Genomic DNA, 23603 nt, shown 5'->3' with positions numbered 1-23603 from the left:
CTTGAGACTATCTCAAACCAACAAACAACTCACCCACCCAGTGGCTAAGAGCATACACTGCTCTTCCAGAGAGGGATTATCTCTGGCCCCAACTCAGAACGACAAGAACAGCAAATTGCAGGCAAAGAGGAAAGCCTTAGGGAAAAAGCAGTTAGCTCTCCAAGAATGGGGAGAAAATAAAGGAGGAGATACTGAAAATCCCTGTACAATGCTATCTGAGTCAGAGAGAATGATTTGTATCTGAACACACAACAAAAACAAATTATTTATAGGATGGCAAATGGTTAAGAATGTGTACAGCCCTTACAGAGCAGCCTAGTTTTATTGCAAATACTCGGATCAGAAGGCTCACAACCAACTATAGTTCCAGATCCAGGGGATCCAATACCCCTCTGTAGACTCTATGGGAACCTGTAGTCAAACAGACAGATATATAATGAAAAACGAGAGCAGAGTAGAGTTGGTGAGAGATCAAGAGCACCTCTTGCTGAGGACCCCAGGTTGGTCCTGAGCACACATGTGGTGCTCCCTAACGACCTGTAGTTTTAAATCCAGGGAATCTGATAGCCTCTTCCTGACTCTGTGGGTGACGGGCACATGCATGGTACACATACATAAATGTGGGAAAACACTCATGTACAGTAAAAGATGGATGTATGCCTTTACACGTTTGGAAGAAATAGATCAAGGGTTCCTTAGCTGACACCTCCCCTTTCAAGTCTCCTAGCCTGGATTTCTTGACCTTCTAAAAATTTCTTCCCTCAAACTATGTATCTGCAAGCAGGGGAAGATGGTATGAAGGTTGATTAATGCCCACCACCAGCAAAGCCCCCACGACATTAACACAACAGAACGCAATTTAATTAGGCTGAGAGGCAGCATAATGAGAGGTATCTGTAGACAAGAATTAGAAACCTATTCTTCATATACACACACAAAAAGTTTCAAATACAAAGCCTAAAAAATAAAGCTGTCCCTGCTGACGAGAAGTGTCATGTTAGGAAAAGAGCACACTCCAAGTCCTTGAAAGCAAGCACACCACTGACCTCCTAAGAAAAAGCACAGGGCTGTATGGCAACGAACCCTGAGACTCTGGATGAAATCAAATCAAAATTAACCAGCTTCCCACCTACACTTGGGGAGGTCCGGGTGTGCTGAGCAGGAGGGGTGCGCACTTACAGTGTGTGGCGTGCCTGGGGGACGCGCTGCCTGTGCAGAGGACAAGCTGTTCTGGTGGCTGGAGAGGGAACTGGAAGATAAAGCACCACATGTCCAAACAAGTGAGGACTTTTTTTTTCACAGAAGCAAGACCTACCTGGTTTGACAGGCTATAATCCAACTGAATCTTACTCCTGGGGACACCTGGACATCACACTTCATGCCCTTAGAATTCTATGGCAAAGTCCTCCTGGCACTCAGAAATGGCCTACAGGACCATTCACCACCACAAATCTGATACATCCTGGCTTCAATACACTATAACCTTTTATTGATTGATTGATTGGCTTTTACAAAGTAATTTATATCTGGAATCAGGAAAAAAACTCAGTCAGGCACTTATCAATAATTCTTACTCTACATTAAAATGGCGTGGGTCAAGAACTGGGACAGGAGAGGCATTAAGCATTAAGCATGCTTCCCAGGAGACCTCGGATTCCGCCAGCAGGAACACGAGAAGCAGTCAAGGGTTTCATTCCTAGGGACTTTGGCCAAACTGTAAGTCACGTATGAAAGCCAGGGTCTAAATGACAGCCCATCAGAGGCAACAAGCGGTGCTTCTTCTGGTGTCAGCTTGGACGACCCACGTCGCCACCCCTTCTTTTCTCATGCCACCCACATACCTGCTAAGCTGAGAAAGGGGGCTGCTGGACAGGTCACCAGCCTGGGACGAGGAGGGCAAAGTGGCTGTGTGCTGGGGTGAAGATGGCAGAAGAGCAGCACAGGGGGTGGGGCAGGGCAAGGTTCCCACAGACGGGAGGGCAGGAGGGTCTGTCGCGTTTGGAGCTGGAACGGATGAAGTAGCTGCAAGAAATGGATCTCTTTAGCTCCAGAAGCAACCCTTAGTACTGGAGACATACTAGTCACATTCAGGTATGATAACCTGCATGCTACAGTTCCGAGGACAGCGTTTCAGCATGCTACCACACGGCTCCATTTCTTGCAGATAGGACTAAATAAGGAGATGGGTTGGGTATGGACAAAGAACAGAAAAATAACACCTTTAAATTCTCTTGATGTCGACTATCTCTCCCATTTCCAGAAGTTTGGCACAAGCTCCCAGAAAAGAAAAGATAAGCAGAATCTGATGTGTATGTAGTGAGACAAATTTCCCTTCAAAGCATGGCATGAGGGGAAGAAAAGCAGATGGGCAAGACCCCCGCAGAATGCCTGTTGCATCCACTTGGCACCAGAGAAGGCCCAGGCTGCCGGAGCGCACGGGCCCCTGACGGCAAATGTGGAAGGTCTGTTCATCTCAGCTCTGCAGAAGAATTCATACCAACACCTACTTGCAAATGCAGTGGGGACTTTCAAGTATACATTTCAAAAGACACAGACTGGGTTTTTATGTTCAGAGACGACACGGAAACAATCCATGACCTTCAGAAAAGACTCAGTTTCACTGTCATCCACACATATAAATCAGATATGTGCTTGGAAACACATCATCGCCTTTTCCAGGAGGCCTCCTTTCCTCCTGCAGACCTCCCTTTAGGAAGCTCTCTACTAAGAAGGGAGAATTGAAAGCAGCAGGGGCAGCTCACTTTCTTCTGAGACAAAGAGGCAGCATAGGTCAACCTTGAAGTTTTAAGTAACCAAAGTAAGAACTTTGAACTCCTGATCCTTCTGCAACCATCTCCTGAATGCTGAAATTACACTCTGTACCACCACATGCCCTTTGTCTTTTTTAGGTTGTTTGTTGTTTGTTTGTTTGTTGAGACAGGGTCTGACCAGGAGCTTCCTATTCGCTAGCTTTCCAAATGCTGTTGCTACAAGCTTCCGCCAGGACACCTCATGTTATGTGTTCCTGGAGACTGAATGCAGAGCTGCATAAATGCTAGGCAGGCACTCGCAGGCACTCTACTGACATTGATGTTGGCTGCTAATAAGACGGTGAGGTGACATAAATTAGGCATACGTAAAAAGATAAATTGAGTAGGGCTACTGTTGTTGCTATAGCGTTCAGTGATAATTCAACTGGTAAAAATACTATTGAAAAAGAGGCCTCCAAGGGACAGATGGACTGTAGAGGATATAACTAGTATAATGGGTATTTTATTTCTTATCTGTGAGAGGGATGTAATCAGTATAAATGAGTAAAAGGAAAGTGGTGAATACTGAAAGTTCTCAGGAAAATATAAATTATTAGGTGAAGGAGTCTGACAGTTGGGTTGTATGGAACAGCGATGATTCAATGCAGTGTGGGTAATGGAATGCATTATAATTTTTTTCTTTAGTTGGGTTCAGTTGAGGCTTTTGCAGCCTCCAATTAGATTTGACAGGATAGCAAAGATTACTAGGTTAATGTTGACTGAATCATAAATTTGGAATATAACTGATAATGAAGTTTTCTATGTTCTTTTATGTTTGTTTGTTTGCCTTGCAAGAAGAATTACTTGTTAGCTATGCGGTGGTGGCACAAACCTTTAATCTCAGCACTTAGGAGGCAGAGGAAGGTGGATCTCTCTGAGTTTGAGGCCAGCCTGGTCTACAAAGCAAGTCCAGGACAGCCAAGTCCACACAGAGACACCCTGTCTCAAAAAACAAAAACAAAAATTATGATTAGCAAGCATGACTCTCAAGATGAAACAAGTGCTTGCAACAACGGAGTGAAAACACCATGAGGCTGCTCACCCCAGATTAAGAGGCCAAAAGGCACCTAGTCCACCATCCATGGATAACTTTATAAAAGAAGAAGGAATGGGGAGGGAGAGGGAGAAGGCTGGAAAAGAGGGCCTGTCAACTGCCCCCTGGGATTCCCAGATGAGTCTAGGTCAGCCTGTGACAAGGAAATACAGGGACCTCTCAGAAAAAGCACTTTTAGGGCATGGTGTGGTCGTGCACATTCTCGATCCTGACACTGAGGAGGCAGAGACAAGCATAGCTCTTCCAAGCTCCAAGGCAGGTAGAGCTATGAATGAGACCACCTCAAAACAATAAAAAAATGGTTTCCAGGGGAGACGTACAAGTACGGACTCTGGAGAATGAAGCACTGATCAGCTGGTGTTTTCCACATTATGTTAGCCACATTTCTATTTGGTCTCCACCAGCTGGAACAGGAATAGAAACTTACTGTCTACTGGGTGCTGACTCCGGCCACCACCATGTCCATTCTACAAAGAACAAAGAGAAAGAGTTAGCACGTGCACAAGTCCAGACAATCACCAGAGCGGACTCTCAAATGGCACGGCAGCAACCGTACATTGCGGCAGAGAGGGCGCCTTACCTTCCCTTCTGGGTGCACAACTTCCCTATGTGCGTGCACAACACTAAGGCACAGGAGAAGCTGCAAGAGGGTCTTGGACTTGCAGGTGGGCTGTAAGCTGCCTGAAGCGGGTGCAAGAGCAGGAATGGCTCTCTAACCCGAATCTCTTTCATTCTTTTGTTTGCTTGTTTGTTTGTTTGTTTTCCCAGACAGGGTTTCCCTGTGTAACCTTGGCTGTCCTGGACTCACTCTGTAGATCAGACTGGCCTTGAACTCACAGAGATCTGTGCCAGCCTCTGCCCCCGAGTGCTGGGATTACAGGCGTGCAGCACCACGTCCAGCTTGTCTTTTTCGTTTTTGTTGTTTTAATATAAAAGGAAAATGAAAATAAAAGAGGACAGGTAGTACAACTAGCTTTAATGTATCATAAGAAGTGGGCGTTTGAAAACCAGATTCAGAATTTAGGAAAGTAATGAGTACGGGAGGCTAAAAGCACTCCTAAAACAATTAACAAGTTATTCAAGTATATAAGGAAGATGAAATCTCATTGTAATTAAATTGAGACACTTTATATTTCTAATGCAAATTCTAAAATGCAAGAATTTAAAAATAAGAGTAACTTCCATACCAGCAACCATCAAACCTTAAAAAATATTTCTAAGAAAAAAAATGAGACATGACCTTAAGACACACCTTTGTGAAGTTGTTAGTGCAGAGTAAGTCATGAATATGTTGTCCACAAAAATGCAGATCCTAGACTTGAACATACCCAAGACATAGTGATGGTAAAATGCCATCTTTACAAAATGCCACCTGCCTCCTGAAGCTGGGAAAAGCCACAGAGCAACTGGCAATGGAGGCCACACAGCTCAGACACCTCCCAGAAAGAGCAGCAGTGGGAAAAGCAGTGGACACACCCCTTATCCAACAAATGCCAAACGAGCACTGGAAAGGTGGCACAGCAGTAAGAGGGCTGGCTGCTCTCCCACAGCATCTGGATTTGATTCCCAGCACACACGTGGAGCTTCACAGTATGTTCCTCCAGTTCTGAGGGTCCAGCACACACAGCTCCATGCAAGCTGCTTCTTTAAGGCTACTTAAAGCTTCGTGCCAACCTCCTAACCTTATGAATTAGCTCTCTTTTCTATCTGCCTCCACACAGAAGCCTGTTGCTTTTCTCCCAAATTCTATTAAAATGGTCTGTGAGACTAAATGGCGATGTCCAGTATGCGTGGATCAAGCTATCCTCAGAACCATTAGGTTAGTAAACAAAAATTCCAGTATTAGAAGCTGGATACCCTAGCCTATAGTTCTTGGTCAGGAAGGTCCAGAAGGCCCCAGAACAATACAAGCAATCGTCATTACTGTCGATGGATCTCATTAGAGCTAGATTCTACAACCCCACTGCTATGGCTTGACATGACAGAGAAATCAAGGTGGACTGGGCTAGAATACTTCCCCTCTACTGGCTAGCCTCAGTTTGGGGGAACTGTCATCAACAGTCTTACTAGGCTGCTGGCCTTGTATGCAACAATCCAGACCAAACTGATAGGAGCCTGCTGTTTAATAAATGACAAGCCTGAGTCTGGCCCCGTGGTGCACCCTTATAATCTCAGCACCCAGGAGTCAGAAGCAGGCACATCTCTGTGAGTTCGAGGCCATCCTCATCTACAAAGCAAGTCTAGGACAGCCAAGGCTACACAGAGAAAGAAGCCCTGCCTCAAAAAAATAAAAACAAAAAGGCAAGCCTGTTATGGAGGTGACCAACACTTTTCTGATTAGATCTGATGACTGTTACACAGGAAACAGTTCACAGCTGGCACTGTAGGCCTCGGCAAAAGACAATTGCTGGGGAGGAAGGTTCTGCCATTACCTTGATAAATGACACGTTATGTCTGTCAAATTATTCCCTAAATTACTACGCTGGGCCAGCAAGATGGCTCTGTAAGCAAAAGCACCAGTTGCCAAGGATGATGCTCTGAGTCAGATACCTCATATAAGATCAAGATACAGTAAGATGGGACATATGACAACTCCTGCAAGTTGTCCTATTGACCTCCACATGTATGCAATGCACATACATAAACCTGCACCCTAACTTCCAAGGAGTATATGCCAAGAAAAGAACCAAGAGAAGCACTTACAAGCACAGAGCCTGGAGCAGGATCTGGTGGGCTTGCAGAGCTCTGGTGTGCAATTCTGGTATGCACAGAGCTCTGGTCATAAGAGGAAGGTGTTGTTACTGGACTAGTGGAGCTCAAGCAGGAGCTGGTCAGACTGGAGGTGATGACTGAAGTTGTGTAGGTAGAGTTCTGTACAGCACTGGTCATTGGTAACGAGGCGTTCAAAGGGTCACTGAAAAGAGTACAGGATGTTACACATACACTGCTCATGTGACAACTTCAGTAAATTCACCCAATCGGTTCCGAATCATAGTCTAAAGTGACATTAACTACAATGCACTATTGCCTTTTGTGTGGTTTTGTCTCTAGACATAGAAAAATCTCAAATCTTTTCTATTTGCAAACTATTTCACTGAAGCAAAATCAAGTGTTGGGAAGCTGTGGAGAAGTCGGGTCCTCTTGATTGCTAGGGGAGTGTAAGGGCTGCTGCTCCGTACAGTGTGACTGATTGGAGTGGTCCCCACAGGTCTTGAGAAGTCTGCTGCTAGGAACACTGTAATAGAGCAATGTGATTCACCAAAAGCAGTCAGAAAAGAACCTATCTACGTATGTGCCACATATGCTCAGTGAAATGCTTGGCAACAGAAGCACACACACAGGACCCATGATCTTCGAAAACTTTAAGAGGCACAAAAGCCACATTTTATACCATTCTAGTTATAAAACGTCCAGATCAGACAAGTTCTGAAATGTACTTTGTCAAAAGGAGGCAAGGCACAGGAGAAATGAGTGTATGCCATAACAAACTCTCCTGTTGAGAGCTGCACAAAACATTATACTATGTTCTCCAATATCTTGACTGTTCTGTTTCACTTTGCAAAGAAAGGACTATGCTTAGTCACACCTAAAGAAATGAGGTTTGTACCTTAAAGTCTTCGGGTACAAGCTGATAGGAATCTGATTACTATTTTCACTGGCTGAAGCTGCTGATCCAAACTCAGACAGAGACGACTCTGATCCAAATTCCAGGGCCCCAAACTGAACATTTAGCCCTGTGACATCTGCAGAACCAGGCATTTCCACTGCTGAAGTGGAGACCTAGGAAAGCAAAGCTTGTCAGAACAGAGGGCAGGGCTCCAGGCCTCAAGGCTTACGAAAGGCTCAAGCAAGTAGCTTCCTTAAGCTACACTGGTCAAAATAAATAAGAAAAAGAAAAGAAAGTGCAAGAGAACCTTTCAAACACTGAAGAAAACAGAGCAAACAGCTTTAATGGATTCCAGAGGAATGGTCCACGTTAATATTATAAATGGCTTTAGAGTTGTTGGGGGATGTATCATGGCAGTTGGTCAATGAGGACAGTCTGCTATTTTCAGGGACATACCAGTCATGAAAGCATAATCTCGTCAGGTCATCACACAAGTTAGATCCTCAGGGTCTGCACTTGAACTACAAGGCTCTAGCTCCCATCATGAATTCACACTTTCTAATTAGCCCAGTGCCTGAGAAATGACCAAATCCTCCCAAAGCAATGAGCTATGCTTGAAGACATGTCAAGTTTTAGTTTTCTAATACTTGAGCTAGTGTGAAATAAACCCCTTGGAACAAAAATCATGATGGAATGCCTACCTTAGAAGCTGGAGGTATCCGACGCTTAGGGAGTTTAATGTGTTTGGGCTGCGGTTGGTGGGCAGATACAATATTTTCAACAGCCATGTTAGGAAGTTGCAAAAGTCTGTTGACAGCAGAAGGCCCATCTACAGGTGCTGATTCTCCGTGCTTTGCCCGAGAAGGAAAGGACTCCACACCAGGAGAAGGAACACTGACTGCCTGGGTCTGCTGCTGCCGCTGGCTCAACTGGCTAAGAACTGGGGATGGTTCCGGCTGAGACTTGAAGTCTAAGAAATGTGGAAAGAATAAACAAGCAACACGTCTTCACTTTCAGGAGGCTCCACCACCAGGTTCTCTGAATTACCTACTAGAAAAGAGCAAAGAGCAGGGAAAAACAGGAAAGGGAAAACAGAGGTACAGCTGGTAACTGAAAAGGTGCCTGGTTGATCTGTTCTTTAGCTCCCATGCAGGAGACATTAAGTAGAGAGGTCTAAGGAAGTGCCGTGCATACCTGCCTATTAGCAGAGATTGAGATCCCTATTATTTTATCAGTTTTGCTGTATTTTCGTGTGTGTGCGCAAGGGGTAGGGGGTAGGGGGTGGAGCCAATACTAAATGTTTTCTAGAGTGACTCTCTACCTTATGCTGGTGAGACAAGGTCTCTGACTGAACTTGGAAGGGCTCACCTGCCTTCCTCGGCAATGCTAGGATTACAGGTATGTCAGTGCGCACCCAGTTTTGATGTGGTGCCAAGACAGCAGACACAGGTGCCCCTCCCTACACATGAGGCACTTTACAAAGCGGCCATCTTCCCAGCCAGCAGTCCCGTGCATGCCTTCAGAAGCTGCTCTCACGCTATGTATTCTGTGCACAAAGAGCACGCGATAATCATAACCATTTCTCCTGCTGTTCTCGTTCTTGCTCTAGAGAAGCAACTCTGTTCCTCCAGGTTCCTGACCAAAGACACCTAGACATTAACTACCTAAGTTTCACACTTTTGATGCTGCTCCATTTTAACATGCAGTGCCCGCCCTCATCTTTAACTCAGTATGTACAGCCTGTTCTTTTCAGTCTGCTATTACATGGACGAGCTATGAAAAACAAAGTGGTAATGAACACATCCTTTTCTCAATAAAACAAGAACAATTGCTAGAACATGATGATTACAATTTAAAAACAAATCTCTTCTAGTTGTACTGATGGAAATCACGTAAAAGAAATGGAAACTATCTGGGTGTCAGGGTGCATACTGAACTCTTAGAACACTTAGAGGCTGTGGCAGGAGTACTGCGAGTGAAAAGCTAGCTTGGGCAACAAAGCCATGTTTAAAAAGAAAATAAAAGTAGCACAACCCATTTAAATAAGTCAAATTTCAACCTGGAATAAAAGACATGGAAACAGCATGCTTCTATGTATAAACTTCTCTCGTTATTAATTATGTGGGAAAGTTAACAGCAAAGGCTTACAACTGTCATCTGAACAGTGTTGAATGCTAGTTGGATCCAGGCTGTTTGTATGTGGTAGGAACAGGGGGCCAACAAAATTAACCAACAAGAGTGGCTTGCTGTGCCCTAGAATATCTATACAAGCATGGCTCATTGCTTATCGCATCTTCCTTCAGCAAATCTGCAGTTAAGTGTAACTACTCCTGTCAGGCAGACAGTAGTGCTGAAGGAATGGCCTCAGACACTGCTCTGAGCACAGCAAGTCATGTCATGACACACAAAAGCAACCGTGTAATCAACTCAAAAATCCCCCATTGTCCCGCACACAACTTTCATGTGAGTATATCTGGCATATGATAGCTTAATCTTACAAGGGGACTTATTGGGAGTTCTGTTTAGAAAACATCAGGTTTACACATGTTCCCATTAAAATAGAAAGTAATGCTGGGGACAGACGATGGTGGTGCATGTCTTTAATCCCAGCATGTTGAAAGCAAAGGCAGGTGGATTGATGTGAGTTCGAGGCCAGCCTGGTTTCAAAGCAAGCCCAGGACAGCCAAGGCTACAAAGAGAAACTCAGTCTTGGAGGAAAAAAAAAAAAAGGAAAGAAATAAAGAACGTAAAGCTTGACCAAGTCATGATGGACACTGCAAAATGACAGATTAGGATATGTCACATCTCTTTTGCTCTTGTGGGCTTTTTTTTCCCTTGTAGTATGGATCTAGAATACAGGGCCTCACACACACACCAACAAAGCACTCTACCTCTGAGCTGCATCCCTAGACCCTCAGTGATTTCATGGCTTTTCCACATCGCTCTAACAAAACTAAGTAAGTACCACCCGTGCCTGTTCCCCATACTGTACACTTGCCTTTCGTCTTCTCATCTGCTCACCTTCTCGCTTTAAAAGTAATTCTCTTTTATGTGTATAGGTGTTTATCTATGAGCATATCTGTATATCATATCTGTAGATGTGGTCATGAAGGGCATGAAAGGGCACTGGATTACCTGAACCTGAGCATCACCCTGTAGAAGCTAGGATTCCAACCTGGGTACTCTTAATGCTATTTCACCTCTCCAGCCCCAATTGCTTGGGCTTTTCTGTTTATTTGTTTTTGAAGGGGCTCAGTATATGGTGCTGGCTGATCTGGAACTCAGTATTTGACCACACTGGGCTCAAACTGATGGAGACCAGCTTGCCTCCCAAGTGCTGAGATTAAAGAAAGGCATGTGACAAGCTGGCCCAAAATGACTTTTTTGAGATAAGTTTTCACTCTAGGTTGGTGTCAAACTTATGGTAACCCTCCTGTCTTCACCTCCCCAGTGTTGGGATTACAGGTATGAGCCACAGTGCAAGATTTTTGCTCTTTTCTGTTATTTATACGTAGGCACTTTAGTCAGCTGACGTAACTTTCAAAAGCTACAAGTATTCTATCTAAGAGAGTCTGGTCCTTCCATATGTTCACATACAACAGGCTCTGCTGATGACTCAATCAAAGAAACCAACGCAAAAAAAAAAAAAAAAAAAACAAACCACACTTACCAAAATGATTGAGGACTGAGGCCTGGGGTGCTGAGGGCGTGCGGTCCCAGGAAGTAGTAGTGGCTGGGAGGCATGCACTGCTCTGCTGTGCACTTGAAGTGGCAGGAAATGGGGTCAAACTTGGTGCTTTCAACTTGTCCAAAATCTGAGCACTCGAGATATTCACCATTTTTGATGGGGCCAGCTCTCCAAATCCTGAGCCAAGGACGGATGACTTAAAAGAGATGTAAAGAAAACAAGCCCTTAGTGATTACTCCAAGTGTGCAAACACAAGTGTCTCTGGATAAGAACGCTGCAACTGGATCACCTCAACAGGTAAACACTGTTGCAGGGAAAAGTACGTGCAAATATGAGTGTGCCTCAGCAGTTACCAGCTAAACCGGCATCTGCCCTGACATGGATGTGAGCTTAAGACGACAGACCCTTTTTAATTATTTTATTCAATTCATGGGTGCTGGGAACCAAACTTGGGTCCTCTGCAAGAGCAATAAGTGCCTTATCTGCTGGGCCTTCTCTCCAACCCAAAATAAGCTTAAAAAAAGTAAATAACAAAATATGCATTGCCAACTTAAACACAAACCTTCATAATCTGGAAACAGTGATCACCTCTAATGACAGGAATAGCAGGACTGTCCTGAGCACTCCCTGGTCACACTGGCACACAGAAGGCTGAGCAAACGCCCACAGTCCTGTGCCAGGTGATTAACAACAGCACTCACCCCCATAAGTAAGCACAGCAACTAAACAAACAAACAAACAAACAAACAAAACAATGTGTCCTCCTCCAGACAATGTGTCCCCCACAGGAAGCTACAGCAAAGAGAAAAACACTGGTTTTGTTTGTTCATGTTAGACCTCTCTTTCTCTAAGTACAGGCTTTTTCTCTCTCTCAGTACAGGATTTCTCTGTGGTTCTCTGCCCCACCCCCACTCCGTTGCCCACCTAGTACAAGATTTCTCTGTGGATAGCTCTGGCTATCCTGGAGTCCCTAAGGGGAAACAATCACTTCCCCTGCCCACAAGGCCCACATAGTGGATGGTAAGAACTCACTCCTACAGGTGATCCCTGGCCTCTTCAAGTGAGACATGGCGTGCACATGTGCATACTCACAAGCATACCCACAATAAATATGTTGAAAACAATCACTAATAAAAAGGATGCCTGCACCAGAGTTACCACTCACTGACATGAACTCGAGAAGGTTTTATCTGAGCCCAGGAAACTCAGTAGCTAACTTCCACACGGAACCATCAGATATGTGCTTGGAAATCATCACATCACTGTTTCCGGGATGTCACTATGCTGCCAGCATTGAGTATTTTCGACAAAATAGACAAGATGTGGGCCATAAATGCTTGATAACTGTTGCTAACAGCTGAACTCCTCAAGACCCCAACTTGAAATCAAAGTGAATTACCAAGCTCTGAGGTGAATAGGTGTTGGCAGAAGTGGAGTGGCCAGTCCCTGGTGCCATCTGATTGTTGTGTTGAGAATTTGTGAAGACAAGGGCTTGGCTAAAGCCCTGCTGCTGGGACGTTTCAAAGGAGTTGACTTCCGCAGCCTGAGCAGGAGGGACAGGCTTCTGGAGCAAGGCCACCAGATCAATGCTAAGCAGACGAAAGACAAGCAGCAATCAGCTGTCAGTGAACTAGAGCAAATCAATATAAAGGAAATTTAAGCTAGAGATCAAATAAGCAAACCCACTGGAAAATGAAGTTTCGGAGAGATTAAAAGAGAAGCAGGTTACAGAACCTGAAGAATGTTACAATGATGCAAAAAGAACTGCAGCATCTTACAAATCTCATTACTTGATCTCAAGTTTGTCTTTCCCTTTTGAACTTTCTTGATTTTTGTTTGCTTTGAGACAAGCGTCACTATGTACAGCAGGGTAGCCCTAACTAGAGTTGGCCTGGCCTTCATCTTTTCAGTGCTAGGATTAAAACTGTATGCCGCCATCCCCAGCATCAGCTTTCCTGAAACAGAGTGAATCAATATTCTTAAATTACCAAGACCTCAGCCAAGCTACAAGTTTTAAGTCTGAAACTTTTTTAAATATCCACATAAATCCTGTATTCTACCCTATAACTTACTTAAGCATATAATTTTCTCTCTAAAATATTTGAGAATAAAGGAATTACAAATTAACAAAGTATCGTATAATGGACCCATCACTCTAGCCAAAAGACCATTAAATATTACAATTTGAGGGGATGGCCCTCAAAAAAAAAAAAAGGAGTTGGGGTAAATGCTGCCTGCCCTGCTGCAAAAATGACTTACCCAACAGGGTGAGACCTTTCAGAGGGTTCCCAGGACAGAGCTCAATGAGTCCTTACAAAGGCTTGTCCCCGACAGTTCTCTAACTGAAACTCTCACCATGCCAGTGAGACGGGCTCTGAGTAGTTAAATCATTCAGGCTTTATTCCTCATACTGAACAAGTTTCTAGCCAGAGTTCCTATCCTTATACACAATCATTTTTACTGTCCCAAAACCAATTTCAATTCGGCAGCTAATAATGCAAACCCAAGTTAATGTTCTAATGTAGGAGTCCCAGGTCCAGTGATGCACATAAATTCTGTATGTTACATATGGTGCTCATAAAACTAAGTCAATGTTCTAATATGTTCTAGCAAGTCCAGTGATGCACTTAGGCTATGCGTACTTTATATGGCGATCATAAACTTGCCACACTTCCAGAACCAAAGCAAGTTCTATTCCAAAAGGTTAGTTAGTAAGACTCAAGTGAAGTATGAGTATGGCAGGGTCTCCAGTACAAGCCCTAGTGGTGGCACACACGCTTATCCCAACACCCAGGGCAGAGGCAGGCTGATCGCTGGTCTACACAATGACTTCCCGAACAGCCAGGGCTGTATAAAGAGAGCGGCCCTCAAAAATAAAAACATAAATAAAAGAACTGCAAAACCCCCAGATTTTGGACAAGTGAGGTGGCTTGGCGAGAAAAGACATCTGCCACCAAAGCCTGACAACCTAAATTCAATCCAAGGAGCCCACATGGTGAAGGGGAGACCCAACTGTCACAAAATGCCCTCTGGCATCTGTTCAGATGCAGCAGCACATTCAGACCCTGTATCAAAATAAAAAGTAAAATGCAAACACATTTACCATGAATAAGAAATGCTTTAAAAATCACTGATAGGAATGACCAGTTACTGGTCATTGAGAAGTAAGGAAGGTTTTATCTGAGCCCAGGAAACTCAGTAGCTAACTTCCACACGGAACCATCAGATATGTGCTTGGAAAACACATCACTGTTTCCGGGATGTCGATCTGCTGCCAGCATTTAGTATTTACGACAAAATAGACAAGATGTGAGCCATAAATGCTTGATGACTGTTGCTAACAGCTGAATTCCTCAAGACCTCATACTGAATGAAATAAATCAGGCATGGTGGCCCAAAACTTTAAGGAGGCTGATGCAGGTGGATCTTTGTGAGTAGCAGGTCTATATAGGTTCCAGGCCAGGCAAGGCTACAAGAGATCCTTTCTCAAACAAACACCTATCATACTGAAATAAAAGTGAACTGCCAAACTCTAAGGACAATAGTCATTGGTAGCAGGGGAGTTTGCAGGGCCTATTACTGTCTGATTAGTTGTGCTGAGAATTTGCGAAGACAAAGGCTTGGCCAATAAAAGGATGTTATTATATATATTTTAAAGTGGTCTAGTATTTTTTCGTTTTTGTTTTTTTGGTTTTTTTTTTTTTTTTTTGTGGATTTTTTAGAGTCAGAGTTTCTCTGTTTAGACTTGACTGTCCTGGAACTCATCTCTGTAGACCAGGCTGTCCTCAAAGTCACAAAGACCTGCCTCTCTGCCTCCCTGAGTGCTGGGATTACAGGCCTTCGCCACTGCGCTCAGCTGTGGCCATTTTTATTTTTATTTTTTTTTAATATAAGGTTTTAGGAAGCTGGCCTCAAATTTACATTGTATCTGAGTCTTGCTTTGAACTCCTGGTCCTTCTGCCTCTACCTCCTGAATGCTGACATCAAAGAAATGCAACATTATGCCTAGCTCAATTTTTCTTTCACACTTAATTTATGTATGAGTGTTTCACTTTCATGTATACCTGTGTAACACATGTACACCCGATCCCCATGGAAATCAGAAGAGGGCAGCAGATCCCCTGGAAATGGAGTTATGGACAGTTGTGAGCGCTGAGAATCTAACCTGGGACTTAAGCAAGAACAAGGAGCCATCGCTCCAGCCCCCTCAACTGTCTTTTTAAAAAATTAAATTTCTACTAGTAAATTCATTTAGTCATAGATACAATGGAGTCCATGCACCTTTTCTCTCCTATAATAAAGTCCAAATGTCTCATTTAGCTTGATTTTGAGAAGCCTGATTCAGACTTGGCTCCTTTAAGATGCACACACATAAACCTATAGCCAGGCTTTAATTCCACTAGCATTTAATTTTTTTCTAATCTTAAAATTACCTTTAAAACATATATGTGTCTTCATCCTTGCATTAAAGTCAGAGAACCAGCAGTAGCAGGCAGTCACATGGACCCTTAGGACCATTTTCAAAGGTGTTTAAAACTACTATGAAAAGTATGATTCTGTGAGAATTCAGCGGAAGCTTGGTGTGGTGACTCACATCTGTAGAGCTAGGGGAATCTGAGAAAGCAGGACTGTGGTGAGACCGGCTTGGACCACACAGCAAAATTATGTGCATACATTAATTTTTGTTCTCACTAAAAAGAAGAAATTATCTTTAAACTCATGATCCTTCTGCCACAGCCTTAGGAATGCTGGGATTACAAGTGAGCACAGACTATCAAACCTTACGATCCAGTACAGTTTTCAGAGCCTTATTATCCTCAGGGCTGCATAGATAGATCAGTCAGTAAATAGATTTCCTTGCAAGTAAAAGATTCTGAATTTGATCTCCTAAATCAATACGAAAATTGCAGGGTGTGGTGGCAATGGAGAAGAGGAGATACATGAGTTCTTAAGCAAGCTGGCCAGGCCAGCCTAGCCTACTTAACAATTCCCAGCCACTGAGAAACTTGTAGTGGAAGTTTTGATTTTTTTTAAATACTCAGCTGTGTCATGTAAATATGTTTGTTTTAATCCCAAGTGTTGTATATGGGGCTGCTTTTAGCTTGTCCAGAGCTGTTAACTGGGATTGCCTCCTGGGGAATCTGACAGGGGCATGATGTTGGCCATCTGCAGGCAATTTAGTTCTGAAGATTGTGAGAGGGTATAAAATGCCAGAGCACTGAGAGAAAGAGGAAGAAGAAGGCTGCTGCGGGTTCGTCCTGCTGCTATTAGTAATGTTGCTGTAGTTTGGTGAGAAGTTGGAGATATCCTGACTACAAAGATTGGGCTTGCCCAAGGAATTGAGTCTAAAGAGGCCTATGTCCCCTGTCCCTTCTAATCTCCTTTCTCTCCAATCCAGTGTGGTGGAGTTAGGAGGAAGGTAAAGGTGTATGAGAAACCCCAATACAGTAGATTAAAAAAATACAAGTTACAGAAATTCCACCCCCACCAAAAAATAGTGGGGCAGGGGTAAAGATGGGTTCTGCCAAGCTGGACGACCTGAGTTTGAGCTGTAAAACCAAATGATGGAAAAAACTGAATCCCAGCAGGTGCCCTCTGATCTCTGGCTTTCGCACAAGAGCGCTGCGGCGCATGGCACGATGCACATGTGTGCACGAGCACACACACCAACGAGGCTAAGACAGTGTGCTCAGGGCAGACAGGCTCCTGAAGAGCATCGCAGGCTGTCTGCCTCCAGTTCCACTCCTGCACCCTCACACAGGCACACGGGGAATAGGAACCTCAAAGGCCCTTCTTTTCCTGAAAGTTATGCACATTATACCTAATATACCTATCTAAAATGACATTTAAATCATGCATCTAAACAACTGAATAAAGAAGCCAAAGAATTTAATGTAGTAAATTTATTCCTTTTATTTTTTTTCAAGACACGGTTTCTCTGTGTACCCTGGCTGTCCTCCACTGGCGCTGTAGTCCACCCTGGCCTCGAACTCACAGAACCCTGCCTGCTCCTGCCTCCCAAGTGCCAGGAGCCAGCACCACCTGGCTTATCCTTTAAATAGGTAATTATTTTAGCTGGGAATAATGATATCATCCAGAACTCCGGAGTCAAAGGCAGGAAGAACTCTAAGCTCCAGGACAGCCTAGGGTACATAGTGAGAACCTATCTCAAGGGCAGAAAGAAAAAAAAAAAATTACTAAGTAAAGAGTAACTATGACTTATAGCGAGGTTTAGTAATATAAGCTCTGCCCAACTGCTAAATCACAAGAACGGCCATTCAATCATTGTTGGACATAGCTTGTAAGAAGTGAATGAAGTGATGATCCTTGCAGAGAGAGGATATAATGACTAAATAGAGCTGCAAAAGAATATAAAAGATTAGAGTAAGACATGTAAGCAGTTGTCCTAAAGCAAAGTTTTCATTACGCTTTGAATGGGAAAAAAAGTAAAAGAAGAACCAGCTTTTGCTTTTACCTCTGCCCAGGCGTGACATGGTTCTCTGCTGGAACAGATGAGGCAGTGAACACTTTTGTTTCGGAGAGCTGTGGGAAGTGAGAAGAAAAAAACTTTTACCTTTGGTCTGGTCAATCCAAATGCAAAGCATATTTGACTGGAGACCTTCTTAGGCACATTTGTGTCACCAGGAAAGGGAGCTAACTGTGGCTCAGTGCAGCTGCAGGAGTCCCTTCACACAAGTGGGACCAGCCTTCAAGTCCTACCCACGGTGCCACATTCTGGAGACACCAAAGAGCAACAGTGGTGAAATGCAGGGAACTTTGAAAAGGTTGATTTTTTTTTTTTTCCCTCTAAAGACAGGTTTCTTTTCTATTTCACTGATTAGTAATCTTTATTTCATTTTGGAGCCAAAGGCTTATTATTTTTTGGTTTATTGTTACTTATGTGAATGTGTGCCTGTGTGCCCAAGGCATTAATTCCAACTTAGTCCTTAACCTACACTAGAACGCTCACTTCTTCCCCATTAATAAATAATTTTTTAAAACATTTAAACTTTGGCTCAGGTTGAGCACCTTCAAAATATACTCTGACCAATACTGGAATGAACTCACCTAAAAATATAGTACAAAATGGTAGATGTTTAGGGATATTTTAGAATTGTTAGAAATCCTGTTGTGATCCTAAACCAAAATTAGCAATTTTTATGAAACTTAAACTGGCAACTGAAACAGCAATTTTGGAAATCTGACACAATACAAGCAAGAGTTGTGTACTAAACTTGAGACTTGCACGCCGAGAACGATGGGAGAAAAACATGCTGTCTCTGTTTTCATGGTAAACAGCACTGTGCACAGTGCGCACACATCAATCCCACCCGGGCAAGCGCTTGCCTATGGCCTGTGTTCAGATCAAGGATACAAAGAAGCCACATGATCCCCAGTCAGAAATCACACATTCAATCACACATTCACATATTCAGCTGAATTCATCTGAATTCATTTGAATACAAAATGTCTTTTGTATTCAAACCCTTTTTATTGTCACCACATTTCCTGCAACTTCCACATTTAGATATGTAGCCACATAATGGGTCCCACTAACCCACAGGCTCATTAATTCTTAGAGAAGAATTCTAAGCTCAGGCTTACAATCCATTTCTCAAAAAAAAAAAAAAAAAAAAAAAAAAAAAAAAAAAAAAAAAAAAAAAACATTTTTTTAAAGTTTATTCCTAACACCTACAAAGTTGTGAACACTCACTTCTAACTAACTGCAGGTCCAAAGAACCTAATTTCTTCTAGCCTCTACTCTCAACAGGCATGTAGATGGTATTTACACATGCTTTCAGGCAAAATGCCAATACGCATAAAAAAATAAAGAAGTCATTAAATATAAAGTGAAACAAGTCAGGCAGTGGTGGCGCACACCTTTAATCCCAGCGCTGGGGAAGGAGAGGCAGATGGGTCTCTGTGTGTTCAAGGCCAGTCTGGTCTACAAGAGTGAGTTCCAAGACAGCCAAGGCCACACAGAGAAACCCTATTCCCCCCACCTTCCTCCCCATAGTATGCTAAGTTTCCCTCTATCCCCACATTCTTCTGCTCTCTCTCAGTCCTCAGCACCCACTTTCTCTCCTTCTTTGCCCTCATGGATCATTCACTGTCCCTGACTCTTCCCCATGCCCTTTCTCCCACCCAGCCTAATAACCCTCTTTTATAAAAAACAAAACAAAACAAAACAAAGCCAGGAGCAGCGGCATGCAGCTGTAACCCCAGCAGGGACAGGCGGGTCTCTGTGAGGCCACAAAGAGCAACCCTGTCTTGAAAAACAAAAACAAAAAGAGCTGGGTATGGTGGTACTGTCTTCTTCCCCAGCACTTGGGAGGCAGGAGGACCTCTGTGAGTTTAACAGCCTAGTTTCAGGACAGCCAGGGCCACATAGAGAAACAGAGTCTCAACACCAAAACCTGGAAAGTGCACTCAGTTTCTGAGATTCATACTGAAAAAGTAAACTCTTTAAGCATCAAGGAGCAGAAACCAAAAAAAAACAAAAAGCTAAGATGATGACATAAAGAGCACTGGGCTTTCCCTAAAGCAGGGACACTGGGGCACAGCAAGAGAAGAAAGGTTTGAGTGGACACCACACTTACATCTTCACTCCAGTCCTCTGGTGTCCACTCTTCCACAGAATTCTTCCAGGCACCTGACAGAAACAAAAAGGAAAACACCGTCAACCCTGACACCAGTCACTCCCAAGTCTATGTGTTACTTAAGAAAACAATTCATCTCATTAGGAATGTACTTAGCATTCCAGGAAAAATGACTTCAAGTCTTTTCCTGATAAATAAAAAATGTTTGTGTAGCTGGGCACGGTGGTGCACACCTGTGATCCCAGCACTTAAGAGGTGGAGGCAGGCAGATCTCTTGTGAGTTCAAGGTCGGGCTGTCCAGGATAGCCAATGCTATACAGAAAAACCCTGTCTCGAAAAAAAAAAACCAAGTTTCTATATAATATATCCAGAACTAGGGCTAGAGAGATGGCTCCATGGTTAGGAGCACTGGCTACTCTTCCAGAGGACCCTACATGGCAGCTCACCACCATCTGTAACTCCAGTTCCAGAGCATCCAACACCCACACACATACATGTAGGCAAAAAACCAATGTGCATGAAATCAAAATAAGTAAAAATTTAAAAATAAATTAACATCTTTGTATTAAAAAATAATAAATTAATTTTAAAAATAGCCAGAACTATATGCTTAAATCAAATTAATGTCTCAATTTAAGAAATATTTTTTATTAATTCTGCTTTAAAAAAATACAGATAAGCTAATAAAAACAAACAACCCACCACAATCACCAATGAATTTATTCCTTTTGATATATATTTGGTATGATACCATGAACTGCATAGTCAGGAAATGGAAGAGGAAGCCTGCCATACACAATGCAGTATAAAATATCACTCACTGGCCATGAAAGGACTGAATTTCAAGTCAACTGTCCTATACCCCAGGAACAGATGGGATAATTTGATGCCATCATTTTCAGCTTCAAACATGTTTGGGTTGAGCTGACTGAGACTCTAGTCCATTGGGAACGTTACCTGCACAGTATATGCAATGCTCTGGGTTCAGTCCCAGAGCTTCAAAACTAAAAGCCCAGGAGGAACGAGTACAAGGAAGGCCATGGGTAAGATAAGAGCAAGGTTAAGCATACACTTGCTTTACAAAATAACACAATCTCTTCCTTCCTTGCTCCCCACCTCTTTTTTTTTTCTTTAAAAGACAGGGTCTTACTCTTAGTTTGGCTATCCTAAAACTCCCTACGTAGACCAGGATGGCTGCGAACCTGAAGAGAGCCATCCACCTCTGCCTGCAGAGCGCTGACACAAACGGTGTGTAGCACCACACTCAGTTTGAAATCCATCATGCTGTACAGGAACCAAACAACTTTACATTTTAAAAAATGTATCACTTGTACTTATTCTGTGGTGGGAGTGGGGTGGGTTACAGGTGCCACAGTGTGAGTGTGGAGGTGAGAAAACAACTTTTAAGAGTCAGTTCTTTCCACCTTATGGGTCCCAAGATCAAACTCATCAGGACTGCAGACATGTGCCTGTACCATTTCCCCAATAGCACAAAGGTTTGTTCCTTTTGAGACTGGCCCAACTGTGCCTTACAGCAAACCCACTTTACACAGCGCTGAAACGCTCTTGTGTAGTTTATGTGCACACTCTACCGGTGAGCAACACATTTACGTCTATATGATTTTTTAAAAATTTATTTATGTACACTGTTCTGCCTGCATGTGTGCCTCCACGCCAGAAGAGGGCACCAGGTCTCATTATAGATGGTTGTGAGCCACCATGTGGTTGCTGGATTGAACTCATGACCTCTGGAAGAGCAGCCAAGTGCTCTTAACCTCTGAGCCATCTCTCCAGCCCCTGTATGGCTCTTAACTATGCAAAATTCAAAACAAAAAACTTGTACCTTTGAGTCCATAAGAACTTTTACTTGGCAGCTCCTGAGATATACTGTGAGGCTTTGTTACACCTTCTGTGGATAAAATGGTAAAAGGAAAGCTTGGTCAGCACATAAAATAGAGTTCATGTATTACAGCAATCCCTTCTCATGGAGGGACCAAGGCCCAAAATTGTTAAATGGAAAATTCTAGAAACAAAACAACAACCAAATTCATAATAGTTATGATAGTTTTAATTTCATTTAATTAGTTCTAATTGTGAATTTACTATGCCTGATTGAGTCCTTAAAGTATTGGGGCCTGCAATATAGCTAAGCTAAGGGAGTAAATTCGGTGCTTGCTACTAAGCATGAGGTCACAATACGCTCCTGGATCCTGCATAGTATATGTACATACTACACTCACTCACAAAACACGGGAAAAACTGAAAGGTAGAGAGCCATAAAGGAAGACACATGGTGCCAAGTTCTGGTTTCGGCAGGCAGAAACACAGGCACAAGAACTCACACCCATGGGCAAACAAATTCTTAATGACTCAGGTTCACTCATTTCTTATGGAATATCTTTGCCTAGCCCCAAAGTTCTTAAGATTTGCTCCAATCTTTGTGAAAGTGTGTAAGTCTTAGTTGAGTCCTTTTTCTCACTTGAGGTTGCTCTGCTGAATAGCAATGAAATATCACAACTCAGCTAGACAGGAGACTTACATTTCCTAGCAGACTACGCTTATACTTCTGCCTAATGACTATAACTTGAGATTAAGTCCTTGAGTTCTTGGTTGTTTCTTCAATCGTTTGGACTACTGTCAATACTCTTCCATAAGGCTTTTAGAATGAAGGCAACAAAGCCTGCTAAGGTCTGAAGTAGAAACTGTGCTCAAACTATTAACACCCCTCAGCTTCGGGAAAATAAGGCATACAGAAGAGCCCAGTTGCCAAATACTGAGCATGTTCCCCCTTTTTGGTTCAAATTGAACTGTGGCTTTAACTCTGTATGCATTTATTAGAATTCAACTTTCTCTGCCCCTAAAAATGATTGAATTGTGCTGCCTCTAAATTAGATTTCAATGGGTCAGCAAGATGGCTCAGCAGGTAAAGGTGCTTGCTGCCAAGCTTTATAAACCTGAGGTTAATCCAGGACCCACATGTGAGGCTCTCCTTTGATCTCCATGAGTACACCCACACGCTCACACACAGATATGTTCATGAGTGTAGTAAGTCCAGGCTAAAGGAGCTGAGGCACAACAATCTCCAGAGCTCTAGACCAGTCCGCACCGCATTTGGAGCTTCAGGCTGGCTTGACTATAGAGTAAGACCCTCAAAATAACTAACTTAAGGAATGGAGAGATGACTCAGGAGTGAAGAGCACTGGCTGTTCTTCTAAAGGTCCTGAGTTCAATTCCCAGCACCCACCTGGTGGCTCATAACTACCTATAATGAGATCTGGTGTCCTCTTCTGACCTGCAGGCACATATGCAAAATACTGAATAAATATAAAAATACATCTTAAAAAAAAACTTATAAACTAGCATGACCCCTCAAAAAAACAAAACAAATCAGTTTCTATTAGTAAATCTTTTCTTCTGAGTCAGGGTCTCATATGACCTGGCTGTCCCTCAATTTGAGGTGCAACCTAGTATAATCTTAAACTTTACCTCCCTGCATCTACCTGAGTGCTGAGACTATAGATAAGCCTGCAGGACCATGCCCAGTTGAGGATCAAATCAAGGGTTTGGTTTAAGCACTCTACTAACTCAACTAAATCCAGTCAAAGATCCTTAAAGCTAATTGTTTTTTGTTTTTGTTTTTTTTGGTGGGGGGTTTGAGATGATGTCTCTCCATATAGCCCTGGCTGTTCTGGAACTCAAGGATACACCAGGCTGGCCTTGAACTCACAGAGAACCACATGCCTCTAACACCCAGAGCTCTAGGATTAAAGGTGTGTGCCACCATCCATTCAACTTGTTAAAAATACTGAAGTTACAAGAAGGATTACCACAGGTTCAAATATGA

At 43.1% G+C, this 23603-nt stretch overlaps 1 protein-coding gene and 3 non-coding genes across 9 annotated transcripts in view; all 4 read right to left on the bottom strand.

The window, feature by feature from the left end:
- The window catches only part of Ubap2 (ubiquitin associated protein 2), an 81094-nt gene that overhangs the window by 5522 nt on the left and 51969 nt on the right, over positions 1–23603 (bottom strand). For all 6 annotated transcript variants that reach the window (XM_055618595.1, XM_055618597.1, XM_055618599.1 and 3 more), the window contains 11 exons: positions 21603–21668; positions 19760–19812; positions 17635–17702; positions 12559–12748; positions 11142–11355; positions 8173–8441; positions 7472–7644; positions 6568–6778; positions 4292–4331; positions 1842–2022; positions 1180–1249 (listed from right to left, as the gene is read on the bottom strand). In XM_055618595.1, coding sequence (XP_055474570.1) covers positions 1180–1249; positions 1842–2022; positions 4292–4331; positions 6568–6778; positions 7472–7644; positions 8173–8441; positions 11142–11355; positions 12559–12748; positions 17635–17702; positions 19760–19812; positions 21603–21668 — 1535 coding nt within the window. The remainder of the gene's footprint in view (positions 1–1179; positions 1250–1841; positions 2023–4291; positions 4332–6567; positions 6779–7471; positions 7645–8172; positions 8442–11141; positions 11356–12558; positions 12749–17634; positions 17703–19759; positions 19813–21602; positions 21669–23603) is intronic.
- Positions 2601–2679, bottom strand: LOC129685212 (small nucleolar RNA SNORD121A). Its single transcript, XR_008721456.1, has one exon. It is a non-coding gene; the product is annotated as a small nucleolar RNA SNORD121A (small nucleolar RNA).
- LOC129685217 (small nucleolar RNA SNORD121A) lies at positions 12354–12434 on the bottom strand. The gene has a single exon (XR_008721459.1). It is a non-coding gene; the product is annotated as a small nucleolar RNA SNORD121A (small nucleolar RNA).
- On the bottom strand, positions 14344–14421 carry LOC129685211 (small nucleolar RNA SNORD121A). The gene has a single exon (XR_008721455.1). It is a non-coding gene; the product is annotated as a small nucleolar RNA SNORD121A (small nucleolar RNA).

The sequence above is a fragment of the Psammomys obesus genome, unplaced genomic scaffold (genome assembly GCF_907164565.1).
Source record: "Psammomys obesus unplaced genomic scaffold, mPsaObe1.curated_primary_1811, whole genome shotgun sequence".
Lineage (NCBI taxonomy): Eukaryota > Metazoa > Chordata > Mammalia > Rodentia > Muridae > Psammomys > Psammomys obesus.
Note: the sequence above shows the minus strand (reverse complement) of the source record. Positions and strands in the feature narration are given on the sequence as shown.